The 16,516-nt window shown below is 51.2% G+C and overlaps 1 protein-coding gene across 1 annotated transcript in view; it reads left to right on the top strand.

Moving 5' to 3' along the window:
• WNT3A (Wnt family member 3A) overlaps nucleotides 1–16,298 on the top strand; it is a 48,371-nt gene extending 32,073 nt beyond the window's left edge. Inside the window, exons 3-4 of the mRNA XM_004284035.3 lie at nucleotides 8,275–8,540; nucleotides 14,358–16,298. Of these exons, the coding sequence (XP_004284083.1) occupies nucleotides 8,275–8,540; nucleotides 14,358–14,837 (746 nt within the window). The 3' untranslated portion in view covers nucleotides 14,838–16,298. The remainder of the gene's footprint in view (nucleotides 1–8,274; nucleotides 8,541–14,357) is intronic.
• The last annotated feature ends 218 nt before the right edge of the window (nucleotides 16,299–16,516 follow it).

Raw genomic sequence — 16,516 nt, 5'->3', positions numbered from 1 at the left:
ACCTCCACGTCCCTCTAATGGGGGGGGGAGTGTGTCAGAGACACCCTTGCCACGGTAAACTCCTCCCCTCTCCCTGCAGAATCCTGTCCTGGGACCTCCCTCCCAAACACCTCCTGAGTCTGGCCAACTTCCAGAGGAGGGGGCTTAGGAATCTGAGACCATAATGGAGCCTGAGTTCAGCTCAGGGATGCATCAGAATCATCAGAGGACTGCTTACAGATATAGATGCCCCCCACCCAGAACAGTGGGCCTGGGTCCACTGGTAGGTCTGCAGTGACCACTGCTGGGGCACCTGGTTACCTGCAGAGCTTCTCAAAGGGTCCACTGGGTGGACTCAACAGATAGAACACCCAGGAGATTGATCTCATAGGTCAGTGGTCGAATTTGAACCACAATCCCCTTCCAGGAACTTCCACTGCCAGGGGTCACACTCTATCCTCCGAAAAGCGCGCTCCAGCGCCCCCTCAGGCCAACGGGCTTATCCCAGGAGCCCTTGGCCATTCCCTTCTTCTCATCTGGTATCAGGCCTCCATAGCCTTCCCCTTCCAGGAGAGGACAGATGGGTCTCTCCTCACTCCCTGTGGCTGTGAAGTATGGGGCCCAGCAGGGCAGGTGGGCCCTTCACCTCCTGAAAGCTGCAACTACTGAAACAGCCTGGTGGTCATGGGACCTACGGCTGCGGGGGGTGCAGGAGCCTCTCCTGCGACCCCTGTCTGGGCACAGTACTCACTGTCGGGCAGCCTGGGACCGGGGCTGACCCATTTTGAGCCTTCACACGTCATTGGGACTGAGAGGGCCTGCAGGGTCCATGGGGGTGGCTCAGCAGAGAGGAGCCCTCTCTTTCTGTCCGGACCAGTCCTCTCAGCAGTTATAAAAAGATGCGCAGGGCCCAGGGCAGGGAGGCCTCTGGGCAGTGCTTTCCTATCAATCCCTGATAAAAGGGCCTTCTGGGTAATCTCCCACAGGGAAAATCAGCTCTGGGACAGAGCCTGCAGCCTTCTTGTCCACTTAGAACACAGTCAGTGCTCAATAAGTAGTTGCCAACCACCAGCTTCATGGTGAAATGTGAAAAGCGAGGCCCTTGGAGTAATTTTTTTGAACTTTCTTCAGCATATAGGACTTTGGAACTGTATCCTTTTTTAATGTTAAAAGGTCCTTTTCTGAAATTATGATAGTCATTTCTTATGTGTCTTATTCTCTCAAAAAAGTAACAACATTTTGCAGTCCTATTTCAGTCCCCAAGTAATTTCTAGTACTTGCCAAGCCTATGAAATCCAAATCTGGAGAAAGGATTTGTTAAAATCTCTCTAGTTCTAAAGTTCTGAGACCCAGGGAAGTGAAGTAACTGCCAAAGCCCATCTCACATGTGACACTCAACCCTCGTGCCCAGGGCTGGGCTGGCCTCAGTGATGATGCAGCCCTGCCAGGTGACTCCCCCTGCCCTCCCCCAGACTCCCAGCTCTTGCCATATAGTCCTCCTTCACCTGCCCCAGACTCTACCTCTACCCTTCCATCCATCCACAATTCATCCACCATTCCATCAATCCATCATCCAGCCAACATCCACCCACTATCCTCTGTCCGCCACCACACATCCATCCATCCACTCGCCCATCTACCCACTCTCCACCATCCACCCATTCATTCATCCATTCACCCATCCACCATCCATCCATTCAGACACCCATCCATCCCAGGCCTGCCCCAGAGCTCACATTGCCAAGCCTACTGTGTGTCCTTGTTCCCCTTACTCTCTTCATCATAAACTGTAAGCTCCCAAAGGCAGGTGACTCAGCACAGCCCAAAGCAAGGAACCTGACTTGCAATAGCAGGGCCTCCCACTAAAGGAATGCAAGGATTCCTCTGGTTCACCCTCCTCCTTCCCAGTGCAGGGATTCCCTCCACCTAACAGTGGGTCATCCAGTTTATGCTTGATTACCGCAAGAACAGGTAGCTCCTTCAACCTTTCAGAAAGCCTGGGTTGCTAGACATTTCATCAGATAGAGCAGCAATCCACTTGCTTGCAGACTTCTTACCTTGGTTCTTGAGAATGGGCACCGTGCATCTTACTTATTTTATATTCCTAGTGTATGGCTCATTATAGACTCTCAGGTCCTGGAAGGGTGGATGGATGGATGGATGGATGGCAGAAGAATACATGGATGGATGGGTGGATTGTAGATGGATGGATGGCTAGATGGTAGAAGAATGAAAGGAAGGGTATATCACTGATACTTTGCATGAACTCAATAAATAATTGCTAATGAGACAACATCAAGTTTCTGGGGAAGATGTTTTTCTCGATGGAAGACGCTTGTCTTACAGAAAGACTTTGTTACAAGATTCCCTTTCTTCTTCCTTTTCCCAAGCCCTAATTGCAGTGTGGGATAAGAGTCCTGGGCTGGAACAGAGCAGGACTGAGCTAGCTCAAAACACTCATGCAGGCTCTATCGCAGCAACTTGGTAAATTGACAAAATTGGTCCTTAAGCACCCCCCCCTCATAGCCCGTGTCCCCTCCTCCTCTCTTGACCTGTCATAGCCCATTCAAAAGAAGACATTTTGCTGGTGACAGAGGTATTTCCAGTCTCATCTCCGAGATGCAATTCTCTTCCCACAGGCAGGATGGTTCTCTCTCCCCCTCCCTAGCTGCCTGTGTTGTATAATCTCTGACAAGGCTGCTGTCTGTGGCTAAAAACTTTGCTGTAACTGGGGCAGCTGCTGGGCTTCAGACCCTGGTCTGCGTCCTGGTTGTGCCTGCCCCACCCATGACCTTAGGGGAGCCCTGTCCCCCTTCCTCTGTAAACTGAGGCTACTCCAGCCAGTCAGTCATGACCTTCTTGGTTCAAACCCCTGTGGAAATCTGATAAAAGCAATCTATCCAGAAAAACACATGAGTTTTCAGACATGCCCTGGAATTCCAGCTCATGATTTTGGCAGGGTTAAGAACCCCCTAAAGCCCTGCCCATGGCTTCCTGGGTTAAAAGCCCCACCACTGTGGGATGTCATCTGGGCATTCAGGGGGTCTTCCTTCTGTGCAGTCTCAGGATGTGTTTTAACTTTTTCTTTGGAAATAGTTGTATACTTACAGAAATACTGCAGGAGTCCAGATCTCTTCCTAGGCCTCCCCAGTGCTGACATCACACAAACCCAGCTAGATCCATCAAAAGTAAGATCCATCACTACTAACTGAACTCCAGACTTTACCCAGATTTCACCCAATTTTCCACCAATGTCCCTTATCTGTCCAGGATCCCATCCCAAGTCCCTAAGCCCAGCCCAGCCCTGCCCTTCATGCCCTTGAGACTGGGAGGAGCTTGGTTAGGCCTTTGGGTTTGGTTTGTTTAACGTTTCCTGATAATTAGATGCAAGTTACGATTCTTCCGGTTAGAATGTCTCAAAGGAGGTGGAATGTCCTGGTGGGGGCCTCGTCTTAGGAGGCACGTGGCATCCATCAGTCTTTGATTTCTCCAAGGCAGAGTTTCAGTTTTTCCCTTTGCGATTGATCAGTATCTCGGGGAACTACTTAAAGACCTGTGTCTTCCATTTGAAAAGGGACTTTCTTTGCCAGAATGGACCACCTCAAGTTTTTCTGGCTCGTGGTCTTCGTAAAGGCTTCTTTTCCTCATGAGCAATTTAAAGGCCGGCTCCAGGGTGTCCTTGGCCCTCGGGACTTTATTTGTGAGGAGGTCCTCTCTTCATTTAGCAGAAGAGGAAATTGAGGCCCCCAAAGGAAAGAGAAGTGTGCAGGGTCACACAGCTAGTTGGTGACAGAGCAGGGCAGGAATGAGTTCTTTTTCTTCCAAGTTCAAGGGGGAACACCCCTCCCAACCCCCCCACACCCTTCCCCTCAAGTGTGTCTGGCAGCCCTGGACTGTTTACCTGAGCTCGATAAGCAGAGATCTCCGAGCCCTGTTCAGGGCAGAGCAAAGCCCCAGGCCTGCTTTCTCTCCCCTTATCTCAGAAGCTGGAGAAGGGGAGGTAAGGAGGGGCTAGAGGAGGGGGCAGAGCAGAGGCAGAGACAGAGGCAGGATCCTCCTATAGGAGCCAGCCCTGGGCCCTCAGGGGGCAGAGTCAGAGGGAGTTGGGGGAGCATATTCAAGGCTTGGAGAATCTGAGCCTTGAGAAGGGCCACCAGAGAGGATGCAGTGGAGGAGGCGCCCGGTTGTGTGCAGTGGGTTCCGGGAATGCCCAGGACATACTGGCTCTACCCTGCCCTGGGAGGGGTGGTAAGGAACCCCCAGGCCACCAGCTCACAGCCCCTAACCCAGGGTCATTGCCTGGGCAGGAGGGCAGATACCACACCAGGGCCCTGGAAGGGTGAGAATGAGGATCGGAGCCCACCCTCTAAGGAGTTGGAGGTGGGGGACAACCTGAGTCCTTGAAAAGACAAAATAAGGGCAGGGGCTCTTCTGAGTGGAGGGACAAGAAGGAAAGGGGTCTGTGTCCATGCAGTTGTTTATTCATGGTGCTTTGAGTCAGCAGAAGGTGGCTCTAGGCTGGCCTGTAACTAATCAATTGTATTATAAAAGGAAAACGGGGCAGGGGCTTCAAGTGTCTTGAGGAGGCAGCTGCCTGGCTGACATTTGGGAAAGGGAGCAGTGAGGGGCGCTGTCTTGAATTCATTCAAGGACAAGCTGAGTAGAGAGGGGCAGAGAGCCAGGTCCCATGGGGTAGTCCTGCCCAGGTGGGCTCAGACCCTCCTGGACTCCCTGCCCCAGCCCAGGGCCCGTGCCCTCTCCTCTGACCAGGCTCTCACTCCCCAACAACCATCTGTGGGATGGGCTGGGACTCCAGGTTAGAAACAAAAGGTGAACAGGACACAGCCCCCAGCTCAGGGAGCTTTCAGGCAGAATGGATGTAAGAGGGTGCTCCTGAAGCACCTGGGGAGCCCGAGGGCTCCAGGGCCAGGCGTGGACCGAACCCAGACTGCAGGGTCAGGACCCTGGCCTGTGCCTCAAAGAGCAGGGATGGGGACATGACAGATGCACATGAGCAGAGAAGCAGTTGGAAAGAACCCAAGGGAAGGACGAGGGCTGAGTGTGGCTGGAGGCCAGGGAGTGGTGGACAGGGCTGAGAGGGCAGGAGGTGGGGCAGAGTCAGCCTGTGTGTGAGCCAAGCAAGGACACAGTGGCAAGAACTGGAGAAGGGCTGGGCAGAGCCAGATGGGCACTGGACAAAACGCTCCTCCTGCAGTATGTGTGAGTGTGTGTATGGGCATGTGCGTGCATACCTGTGTAAGAGTGTGTGCCTACATGTGTGTCTGTGTATGTGTGTGCATACATATATTGGTGAGAGAGTGAGAGAGTGTGTGTGTGTGTGTGTGTGTGTGTGTGTGTGTGTGTGTGTTACATGTGTGTGGATGGGTGGGGGAAGCTGGAAGCTGGAGGTGCCTGTCCCAACTAGGAACCTCTTGTGGTGCACCTGGGAGATACTGCGGGCTGGACTCATGGTGAAGAGCCAGGAGAGGCAGGATGGGTCAGGGCCATTTCGGGAGGCCAGAGCAGCCTTCACACTCGGGCAGTCCCCAACCAAGCTGTCAGTGGGAGGCTGACAGAGAAGAAATGGGGAGTCCCTTTCTGGGTTTGTGGCTGGGTGCTTACCACCTGGGAGTTTCCAGAAAGCAGCAAGAGTCCAGGCCTGCTCTGGGCAAAACATGGAGAGTACACAGGTTGGCCGGGGCCTGCAGAGGACCATCCAGAACTGTTGGCAAATCCACAGAAAGAGTCACCAAAAGCAGGGTGGGGCCTGACAGCTATCGGGAGGCTCGTGCAGAGGGCACTTCCTCAGACACATCTCACACTGTGTGTTCTTGGTATAGGAGTGAATGTGCTCTTTTCAGTGGCAGGTGTGTGTGGATGTGTATGAAGATGTGTGGATGAGTGTGTGCACGTTGCTGGCTGGAGCTCTATCTTACCATTTTCCTGCCCCTGCCACCTGAGCTTTGGGACACACATGCTCAGATGCAAACCTGGGAGCAGGCGAGACCATGCAGCTGGAGGAAGTGTGGGGAGCAACCCAAAACTTCTACTCACTCCCCAGGGTGAAAGCCACCTGCCTCCAGGGCACTGATGTGGGGTGAGGAGACAGCAGCCCCCTTTGATAACTCTTCTGTAGCCATTTGGAGCCCTAGCAGTGTCCAGGCCTGCAGTGGGGCGTCTGCCCAAGAGGAGCTCAGGGACACAGCAGGGCACACACCCCTTGTCTGGCACAGAAGGTCCTAGTTGGTCCTGTTCCTACATCTCTCCTGCTCACTCCACTGCCCATAGCATTTTTTTTAACCTAGGATTTTAAAATTCCTGCTAATCAGCAGGTAAGCTCCACGAGGTCATCTTGCTCCCTGATGTTTCTCCAGCAGGGCTTGGCAAACAGCAGCTACTCCCACACACACATGTGGAATGGCGAGTCCAGGAGTGAGTCCTATCAGCTCACACAGGACCCAGGGCACCCCCAGGCCCTTGTCCTCCACCTGGAGTGGATCGTGGCTTGGTGCCCTTGAAGAAATGTTTACACACACTCAGGAGGCATGATGCATTCATTCATCCTGTCTGGGGAAGCCTGGCTGGAAGTCCAGCCTCTGCAAATTCCAGGCTGTCCCCCACGTGCCCTGTACTTCCCTCTGGTCCTGCCAGCCCAACCCCTCCCCACCTGAGGCCCTGCCCTTGTGGGCCTCCCCATGCAGAATACCCCTGCCCCCTGCTTTTCCTCTGTCGATTTCCTGCCTGTCCTTTGAGACCAGCTCCTTTAGGCTTCTGTCTACCAGGGTCAGGCTAGGCCTCCCACACCCAGCGACCCCCTGCAGCTGGCCTCGCCAAGGCAGGCCTCCCTTGACTCCCTCACATGCCTGTCTCACCCAGTTCGGCCCCACCGGCTTTTCCTTCCCAAGCTCCAGCCATCACCCACTGGCATTCTGAAAACCGATGCCACATCCCCTGACTCATTTTCTCCGTGTGTAGAAAGAGAAGGCTGCATGCAGGCGGCAGCTCCAATACCAGGTCAGAGACAGCCTGGATGCGGTTCCTGGCAGGCATTCAGTTCCAGACCCAAGCGCGTGGGGCCAGCAGGAGGCGAGGTGCCAATGGAGGCACTGACCTTCGGAAGGTTCCAGAAGAGGCAGCCCTTCGGGTGGGCCTCTCAGTACCTGGTGTCCGGAGTGGAAGAGGGGAAGGGTGTGCAGGCAGAAAAAGAGGCACAAGTGGGCAGCATGTGGACCAGGAGCCATGCCCTGGGCAGGGCTGTGGGAAGCTTCCAACCAGGACATCTGGGCACGGGGGCTCCACCAAGGGTTGGTGGGACACTAGAAGGACCCTTTTTTGTATGCCTTTTAATCAATCCGCATGATTGCTTTGAGATTCATCCATGCTCTCTTTCCTGGTATGCTAAATAGAATTCCATTTCATGGATGTGCCACAATTTTTAATTGAAATATAATTGACATACAACATTATATTAGTTTAGGTGTACAGCATAATGATTCAATGTTTGTATATATTGTGAAACGATCACAACAACAAGTTTAGTTTAACATCTATTACCCCACACAGTTACAAGATTTTTTCTTATGATGAGAACTTTTAAGATCTACGCTCTTAACTTTCTAATATACAATATTATTAACTCTAGTCACCATCTGTACATCACATACCCACGACTTATTTATTTTATGCCACAATTTTTCATCCATTCACCTGTTGATGGACATTTTGGAGCTGCCAGTTTGGGGCTATTACAAATAACGCTGCAGTGACATTTGCTTCCTGGTCTTTGCAGGGACACAGGTTTCCTCCAGGGTAAATACCTCAGAGGTGAATGACCAGGTCATAGGGTAGGTGTATGTTTTCAACAAGCTGCCAAACCCATTTCCAAGGGGCAGCACCAGTTTCCTTCCAGCCAGCAGTGTACAGCGTTCTGATTTCTCCACATCCTCACCAGCACTGGTTATGATCTGACTTTCTGATTTCAGCCGTCATTGCTGTTCTCCATGACAAGTTATGTCCAGCATCTTGCCTTGGGCTCCTTAGCCCTCCGTATACTTTCTTTGGGGAAGCTCTCCCTCCTCCTTGGGTCCTCCCTCGGGGACGCGCGCTCCTGTCCCACCGCAGCCCTGCCTCCCCGACTCCCATTACTGTACCGCGGTTACCGTGCTGCGAGTCTAGCACCCCACGCCCACTGTGAGTACCCAGGACCCAGCCCGGGAAGAGGCAGCCACGCCCCCACGCCAGTCCCACCACCTCAGCCCTGCCGGGTCCTGCCAACCACGTCGCCTCTTTCCGCAGCCACCCGGGAGTCCGCCTTTGTGCACGCCATCGCTTCCGCCGGCGTAGCCTTCGCTGTGACACGCTCGTGCGCCGAGGGCTCCGCTGCCATCTGCGGCTGCAGCAGCCGCCACCAGGGCTCGCCCGGTGAGGGCTGGAAGTGGGGCGGCTGCAGTGAGGACATCGAGTTCGGAGGGATGGTGTCTCGGGAGTTCGCAGACGCGCGGGAGAACCGACCAGACGCTCGCTCCGCCATGAACCGCCACAACAATGAGGCTGGGCGCCAGGTACGTCCGCGGCCCCCGCCCCCATCCTGGGTTGTGAACCCGAGAGCCCTGAGACCACACCCCTGAGGGTCCCTGGGAAATAGCAGCTTTCTGAGCAGGGTATGTGCCCTGGTCCCTTGAGGAGTATGGCACGGTGTAGGCAGGGTGGTGGGCTGTGGGAGGGATGTATATGGTGGCCAGGCTGGGGGTCTGCTCACCTCCTGCCCAGCGGTGTCTGAAACACAGGGCTGTCCAGTTGCTCCACGAGGTCTAGGGCATTCCCACAGTATGGCAGGTCCACCTGTGCAGCTGGGGTCACAAGGAAGGAGGGATGGGAGAAAGGCCTGCCCTGCAGGAGCTCCTGCACATCCAGGGAGGGAGACAGCCAGGCTGCTACACCACAGTGTGGTAAGTTCTACGATGAAGAAATGCACACACACAAGGTGATCTGGACATAGTGGAGAGGTCAGACCCAGGCTGGATTCTCAAAAAAGACTTCTCGCAGAGGTGGTGAGTGGAGACAAGCAGAATAATTGGCAGTTATCTAGGTGAAGGGAAACCAGGAGAGCCTCTGGGTAGCTCAGAGGTGAAAGAATGCATGTGAGTTAGTCCAGGTAGAATATGGAGAACAGAGGAAGAAAAAGATTTGGGGGATGGAAAGGCTGGCAGAGACCAAGCTGTACAGGGCTTTGTGAGCCCTTCTGAAAAGGGGGCTTAGTGAACTTAGTCAGAGGTTCAGTGGGGCACTGCTGATAGGAAGTGATATGTGTAGGGACTGAAAAGTGTTCAGCAGAGTTGGCCCTGGCCTTGGCCAGTGGAACCAGGGCACTGCAGAGAGCTGAAGAGTGAACACTTAACTTCTAGCAACAGGGAACTAGGTGACTCACATTAATCTTCCGGCTAAAGACAGGTACAAATGTAGGATGAAATGTAAAAAGTACCCTTTAAAAGTATAGAATACTCACCTATATAAGTTACCTGATTTATCACAGGGAAGATAGTGCAGCAGAGGGGGAAGTGGTCTTTTCCATAAATGGTGCTTAGTCAATTGGATAACAATGTGGAAAAAAATTAATCTTGACCCCTACCTCACATCATATAAAAAATCAATCTCCCATTTCCAAATGGGAAAGATAAAACAAAGAATGTTTAGAAGAAAACATAGAAAAACATCTCTGTGACCTTGGAGTAGGCAAAGATTTCCTAAACAGGCCAAAGAAGCACTCACAATGAAAGAAAAATGTAATAATGTGGACTATATTAAAATTTATAAAAAGGCACCACCATGAAACTGAAAAGGCAATCCACACAGAAGGAGATGTTCACAATATATACACACAACAAGTATATGAAAGTTATAGTATAAAAAGAACAAAAAGACTGATAACCCAATAGAAAAGTTGGCTGAAAAATGGAAAGCCACTTCACAGAAGAAAATCTAGAAATGTCCAATAAATATGTGAAAAGGTGATCAATATCATTAGTCATCAAGGAGATGCTGTTAGAATATATGCCCTGGAGAGGGGAGAGTGTAACAACTGGAACAGAGCACGGTGGGAGTTCCTGAGGAGCTGGTGTTCTGAGGCTGGTCATTTATGAAATTTTGTCATATTCCATGCTTACGATATATAAACTTTTGCATGTGTATTACACTTCCATAAAATAATTGTTAAGTGTCAAATAACTAACCATATAGTGAGGAATTAGCCGTCCAAAGTCCAGGAGAAGACAAGACTCTGAACCTGGTACCTGGGGCAGCTTCTGTCCAGGGATCATTTGCTGGTCTGGGAAAAAAGTGCGTATGCTGAGCTGCATTTTCAGCAGCCTCACAGAGCTAAAAGGGGCCCACCAAAGGTGCTATGTCTAGGAAAAAACTCCTCGGTTTAGGCTGGGATCCCGAGGAGTAAAGGAAGATCAGAAGTAGACAAGCCCTTATGCACATGTACAGGCTAGTAAAATCTCTAGACTGAATGGATTAAGGTGATCCCAAATTGCTGCTGTCCCCATGTACCTGGAGAAGGCAGATAAATCCTCTTTGGAGGATGATAACCTTATGCTAGGCTGAAATTTTTTTCTACAAACAGCTTTTCAAACACAATGTTCCACACATAATCAAAGATAACCTGTTAAATGAGTGATAATCAGCAAAACAAAACAAAACAACAACAACAAAAAAAAAAACAGAAACAAGACTCAAATACTGGAATTATTAGACATAGATTATGAGAAAAAATATGCTTACTTATGTTCACAAAGCTAAAATGTAAGATCTGGGAAAGAATCCCATAGAAATTGTAGACCTGAAGAATGACTGGGAGTTTCCAGTTAAAGATGACAAACAAAATACAGATATTTTCCTCTGCATTCTCCCAGAACTCCACTAAAAGGACAATGAATTAATTTTAAGATACATAAATAGACTATTGAGAACATGGAAAACAGAAAAGGTGACAATGGCAACAAAATTTTGAAAGCAAAAAGCAGATAGATGAACACTCAATATCTTAGTACACTCGAGAAAGCTGAATCTTAAGCCAGTAGAGAACTCTGAGAACCAACCAAGGAAGTTCTAGTATCAGATATCTTGAGAAGTAGAGATAGATATGGGGCTGGAAACAGAAAGACTGGTCATTTGCTGGTCTGGGGAAAAAGTGTGTATGCTTAGCTGCATTTTCATTTTAAAGTCTATTTTAAAAGCACTTTTTAATGTACCAGCTCTTCTATCCAACCTCTTGCATCCAGACAGCACCCCTCCATCACCATGGCTGAAGTCTGGAGGCTTATTCCCTAAAAAGGGTAAAGCAGAAGGCGTCTGGACTGCTGAGGGTGAGGCTGCCCAAGTGAAAGTAGTCTGTCTACATACACATTTGTCTTCCTAATGTCCTAGTGCCACAGTGAAGCTTGATTATGCTCTAGGCAGGAAAATGGAAGATTCTCCCCTGAGAATCAGGCCATCCCAAGAGAAGAAACTTGAAGATATTGAGGTGGGGGTTCCCCCAAAAGCAACGTGGCCAGATCACTCTACAGTGAGGGCCCAAGTAGATGAATCCCTCCCATGTACAGGAGGTTCTGACAAGATTTTTGGCGCCCCACTTTCAAATATGAGCAGGCAGCCAAGGATCACTGAACATCTGAGGAAGGCCTCCAGCAACCACAAAGGTAAAGACCAAAATAAAGAAAAAAGAAACCCAAACTTATGGGAAAGAGACATTATAAAGGGATGAAAACTTCAAAAAACCATCAGTATCCCCAGAGAGATAAAACACTGAATCCATAAAATTGGAACAGGATGTTAATTTAAAAGAACATTCAGGGGAAAAAAGAAGCTCTTAGAAATTAAAAATAGCACAGCAAAAACAAAACTCTCAGCAAAAAGTTTGGAAGATAGTTGAGACACGCTTCCCACAAAGTAGAGAAAAAAAGACAAGGAGATGGAAAATAGGAAAGAATAGAAAATACAGAGGATCTGTCCAAGAAAGACAATGATGAACATGAAGATGAGGAATTTGGTAAAGAAATAAGACAAGAAGGTTCCCGGGGCTGAAGAGCAGAAGTTCAGACAAAACAGGCCCCGTAAGTGATTAGCACAAGAAAGGGGAAGACCCACATCAAAATTTGCTGTGAAATCCACAGCCTGTGACACAGAAAAGCCTTCCAAGCTTCCCAGAAAACGCTTTGGTTTCATGCAAAGGATCAGGAATCAAAATGTCATCAGAGTTTCTAAGAACAACAGTGAAATCTAGAATAAAATAGAGTAATGCTTTCAGAATCCTGAGAGGGGGAAATATTTTAAGCCAAGACTTTTATATCCAGCTAAATCATCTTTTCAACTTTAAGTAGAAAAGATTTGTTTTCAGACATGCACATTTCACAAAATTTACCAGAAGCCGTTTGAAAAAGATGTCTCCAAGAAGATGAAATCCATAGATCAGCTGGTGTGTTTGAAAGTCTTGAAGAGAATATTTAGACAACGAAAGGAGTTAGTGAGACTGAACCTGTGATAAGTACATTAAAAACAGCAACAACATGGGGTTTCCCTGGTGGCGCAGTGGTTGGCAGTCCGCTTGCCAATGCAGGGGACACGGGTTCGTGCCCCAGTCCGGGAGGATCCCACGTGCTGCGGAGCAGCTGCGCCCGTGGGCCATGGCCGCTGGGCCTGCGCGTCCGGAGCCTGCGCTCCGCAATGGGAGAGGCCACAACAGTGAGAGGCCCGCGTACCGCAAAAACAAAACAAAACAAACAAACAAACAAACAAAAAAACAGCAACAACAAAACGTTTTGTAGAAAAGGAAGAGTTATCATGGCACGTGGCTCAACTAAGTATGACATTTACCACAGCCCCAATACTGTCAGCACTAAATTTTGATCTAACTGGAATTATGCTATAGATTTTAGTGTAGGAAGGGGGCTGGGAAAAGTGTGCATCAGAGTTGTGGAGTGAGGTCCCATGGGACCTCCATGGTGAGAGGTCCATAGACAATGCCAAACACTGAAAAATCAAGAAGTAGCAAGACAAGCATCTTAGCAGAGGTGTAGAGGTACAAGGTGCTGCCTCAAGTGGTCAGGAAAGTGCTGTGAATGAGAGTGTGGGGTCAGAACTCCTGTTTTTCTTAATAGGTCTTAGGAACTCTTGGACTTTTCAAAGTATGTGCATATATAACTTTGATCAAAAGTAGAACTAAAACAAGAGACTGAGGAGGCAGAGATGGGAAGTGGCAGCTCCTCTCTGGAAAAGCTTGGTCACAAAAGAGAAGAGAATGGAGATTAGACAGAACTGGACTGTGGTGGGGGAATGTAATTTACAGATACTCCTAAAAGAGTGCCAGTATGAGAGGGAAGGGTTGAAGAAAGAGCAGGCAGAGGGGGACAGGGTAGAGGCAGCATCTGGACACAGAGCCCACATGAAGCCTTAGATTTATCAATTTCTAGTAGCCACATTTTAAAAGGAAACAGGTGAAATTTGCTTTAATAATGAATTTTATTTAACCCAATATAGCCAACATGTTATTGCAATAATGCAATCAATATTAAAATTTTGAATGAGATATTTTACATCCTCTTCTTTTACGAAGTCTGGGGACTTAGTATGACCCAGCATGTGGTTTGCACTTAACAGCACTTCTCAATTTGGACCACCAGCCGCATCTCAGGACCTCACATGTGGCCGGTGCCCATCATAGTGGCCAGTTCAGCCTTAGTTCTGATTATGCCACAGGACCTTTCACCCCCAGCCCCACTCCTTCCCCCAAAGAGAGAAGGGAAGACAACCTGACGTTGGGATGCCCACAGGAGAAACACACACAATCCTCAGCAACTCCCCTACAATCTTGATAAAACCAGCTTCCTGGGCCCTGAAGGTACCCTGCTCCAGCCACTACCATTATCCGTGCTCAGGTCAGCCCCTAGCCTTGCCACCCATCGCATGTACATCTCCTCTAGATGGAGGTCTTGGGTTTCCCCAGTCAAAATGAACGACTTCCCTCCTACACCCCGGCACTTACATATCACATGTTACAGCCCCTTCTTTCCTTCACTCAACATAGATGGCCTAGAAGTAGACCCAGCCCAGGAGGGGGTCTCCCAGGCCCTGCCCTCCAGGGATCTTGGGTCTACCAGGGGAGCCACATGGCACAAGAACCTGTAGCACCACACGGAAGGGTGGTGCTGGGAGAGGGCACCTGCTCCACCCGGGAGTCCCGGAGCTTTATGGAGCAGGTGGGGGGACTGGGTTTGCCAGGTGAGCGGAGGGGGACTACAGGCAAGGAGTACAGCCACCCTACGTGGGAGGTGGGGAGACTGAGGGCCTGCCCTGACGCCCCCGCTCGCACGCTCCTGCAGGCCATCGCCAGCCACATGCACCTCAAGTGCAAGTGCCATGGGCTCTCGGGTAGCTGTGAGGTGAAGACCTGCTGGTGGTCGCAGCCCGACTTCCGTGCCATTGGTGACTTCCTCAAGGACAAGTATGACAGCGCCTCGGAGATGGTGGTGGAGAAGCACCGCGAGTCGCGCGGCTGGGTGGAGACCCTGAGGCCACGCTACACCTACTTCAAGGTGCCCACAGAGCGTGACCTGGTCTACTACGAGGCCTCGCCCAACTTCTGTGAGCCCAACCCCGAGACGGGATCCTTCGGCACGCGCGACCGCGCCTGCAACGTGAGCTCGCACGGCATAGATGGCTGCGACCTGCTGTGCTGCGGTCGCGGCCACAACGCGCGCACCGAGCGGCGCAGGGAGAAGTGCCACTGCGTTTTCCACTGGTGCTGCTACGTGAGCTGCCAGGAGTGCGCGCGCATCTACGACGTGCACACCTGCAAGTAGTGGGCGCCGCACCGGGCTGGGGGTCTTCCCGGTGGCGGCGGGGGGCTCCTCCATGGATGGGGCGGGGCTCTGGGATGGAGCTCCTGGAGGGTGGCGGGGTCCTCCGTGGTAGGGCAGGGGTGAGGCTCATGAGTGGGATGGAGTTCTTCCCGACAGGTGTGGGGCCCTTCCTGGGGTGAAACTCCAGGGATGGGGCTCCTGGAGGGTGGCGGGGTCCCCTCTGGGGGCGGGGCTCCAGGGGTGGGGATTTAGCCTGCCATTACCTTCCTCCCAAGACCACATGTTTCCCTCCACCTGACCTCGTCGTGTAGAGCAGTATCTCCTGGCAGAATGAGCTGTGGAGAACCTGTGGGGGGCATCTTGTCCCCTTACCCTTCCCACTAAGGTATGAGGCCCATCCTACAACGATTCAGGTGCCTGGAGGCCTGTGGCACTCCTTCCTCAGTCTGATACCTGCCAACGCTCTCAACCAGGAACCCTGTCAGGGAGAGCCTTTGCTGTGCAGAACTGCAAGAACCACCTGGGCTTGGGTGAAGGAGACAGGGCCTGACGGCAGTAGGCTGAGAAAGGGCCTGGAACACGAGGCCTGGCTCTGTCCTGGCTGCCCTGTGCTGGGCATCAGACACCCAGGCCCCGGCAAGGTGCCACTCAGCCTGGTCTGCTGTGCCTTCTACTTTGCAGCTGACAGAAACTCCTGCGCCTGGCTCTCCCTCCTCCCTGTCTTCACATTCCCACTTGCACCCCATCGCATCCACAGAAGAGGAGCAAAACCTGCTGTTCCAGTCTTGCTGTTGCCTCCCTCATGGCCTAGCACCTCTCTCCACCTCCCTCATTCACAGCCCCTTGTAAGCAGAAGGCAAGAAGGGAGCCACTGGCCTGTACTGCTGTCCAGGTCGTACTCAGCCTTGGAGGCTCACTTTGGGTTGGGTTGTTTGGGAGATTGGGAGTCGGGGGGTGATCCCACACTGGTGCTGCAGACAAAGGACCCAAAGACCCCAGAGGACTGGTCTCCTTCCCAGCCCCTCATAGCCAGGACGGACCCCCAGGTCCTGCTGCTGTGGCTATGGTACATCAGACCTACCCGCCACTGGCCACTGTTGTGGAGCCTCTGGTTGGCCGCTTGACTTGGCTCTGCTCACGTCTGACTCATCCATCCTGTCTGGGAATGAGCGAGACTGATGGACCTCTCAACCAATGCCCACAGGGGCTTCCTGCCAGGTGCTGCCATGCCAAGACCTCTCCTCCTCAGCCTCTGCCACTGTGAAATGTTGCCCAGCCCCCTGTCCCCGAGGCCCTACCCTCCAGGCAGGGGGAAGAGACAGTTGGGGCGGGGGATGGGGAGGACAAGCTGCACGGCTCGCTAGGGATACGACCTTCCTCTGCCTTGAATTTTGCATTTTTGGTTTTAATTTTATTTCCAATGCTGCTATATCCACCATACATAGGAACTAGACAAACAGATGTGTTATTGTTGTTTTCTTTTTCTTTCTATGAAAGAAATTATTTTAGTGATAGCTTGTGAGTTTCAAACTATGGGGAAAGTAAAAACAAACAAACAAAAAACAAAAACGAAAAGAAGAAACAACCAAACAAACCTGTGGATTGTGCTGGATTTTTGGTGGTGGGTCAGCAAGGCATGGGGCCTGGATTGGTTGTGACCCTCTGGAAGGGGCCACGAT

Source organism: Orcinus orca, chromosome 3 (genome assembly GCF_937001465.1).
Source record: "Orcinus orca chromosome 3, mOrcOrc1.1, whole genome shotgun sequence".
Lineage (NCBI taxonomy): Eukaryota > Metazoa > Chordata > Mammalia > Artiodactyla > Delphinidae > Orcinus > Orcinus orca.
This window is presented reverse-complemented; position numbering and strand designations above follow the sequence as displayed.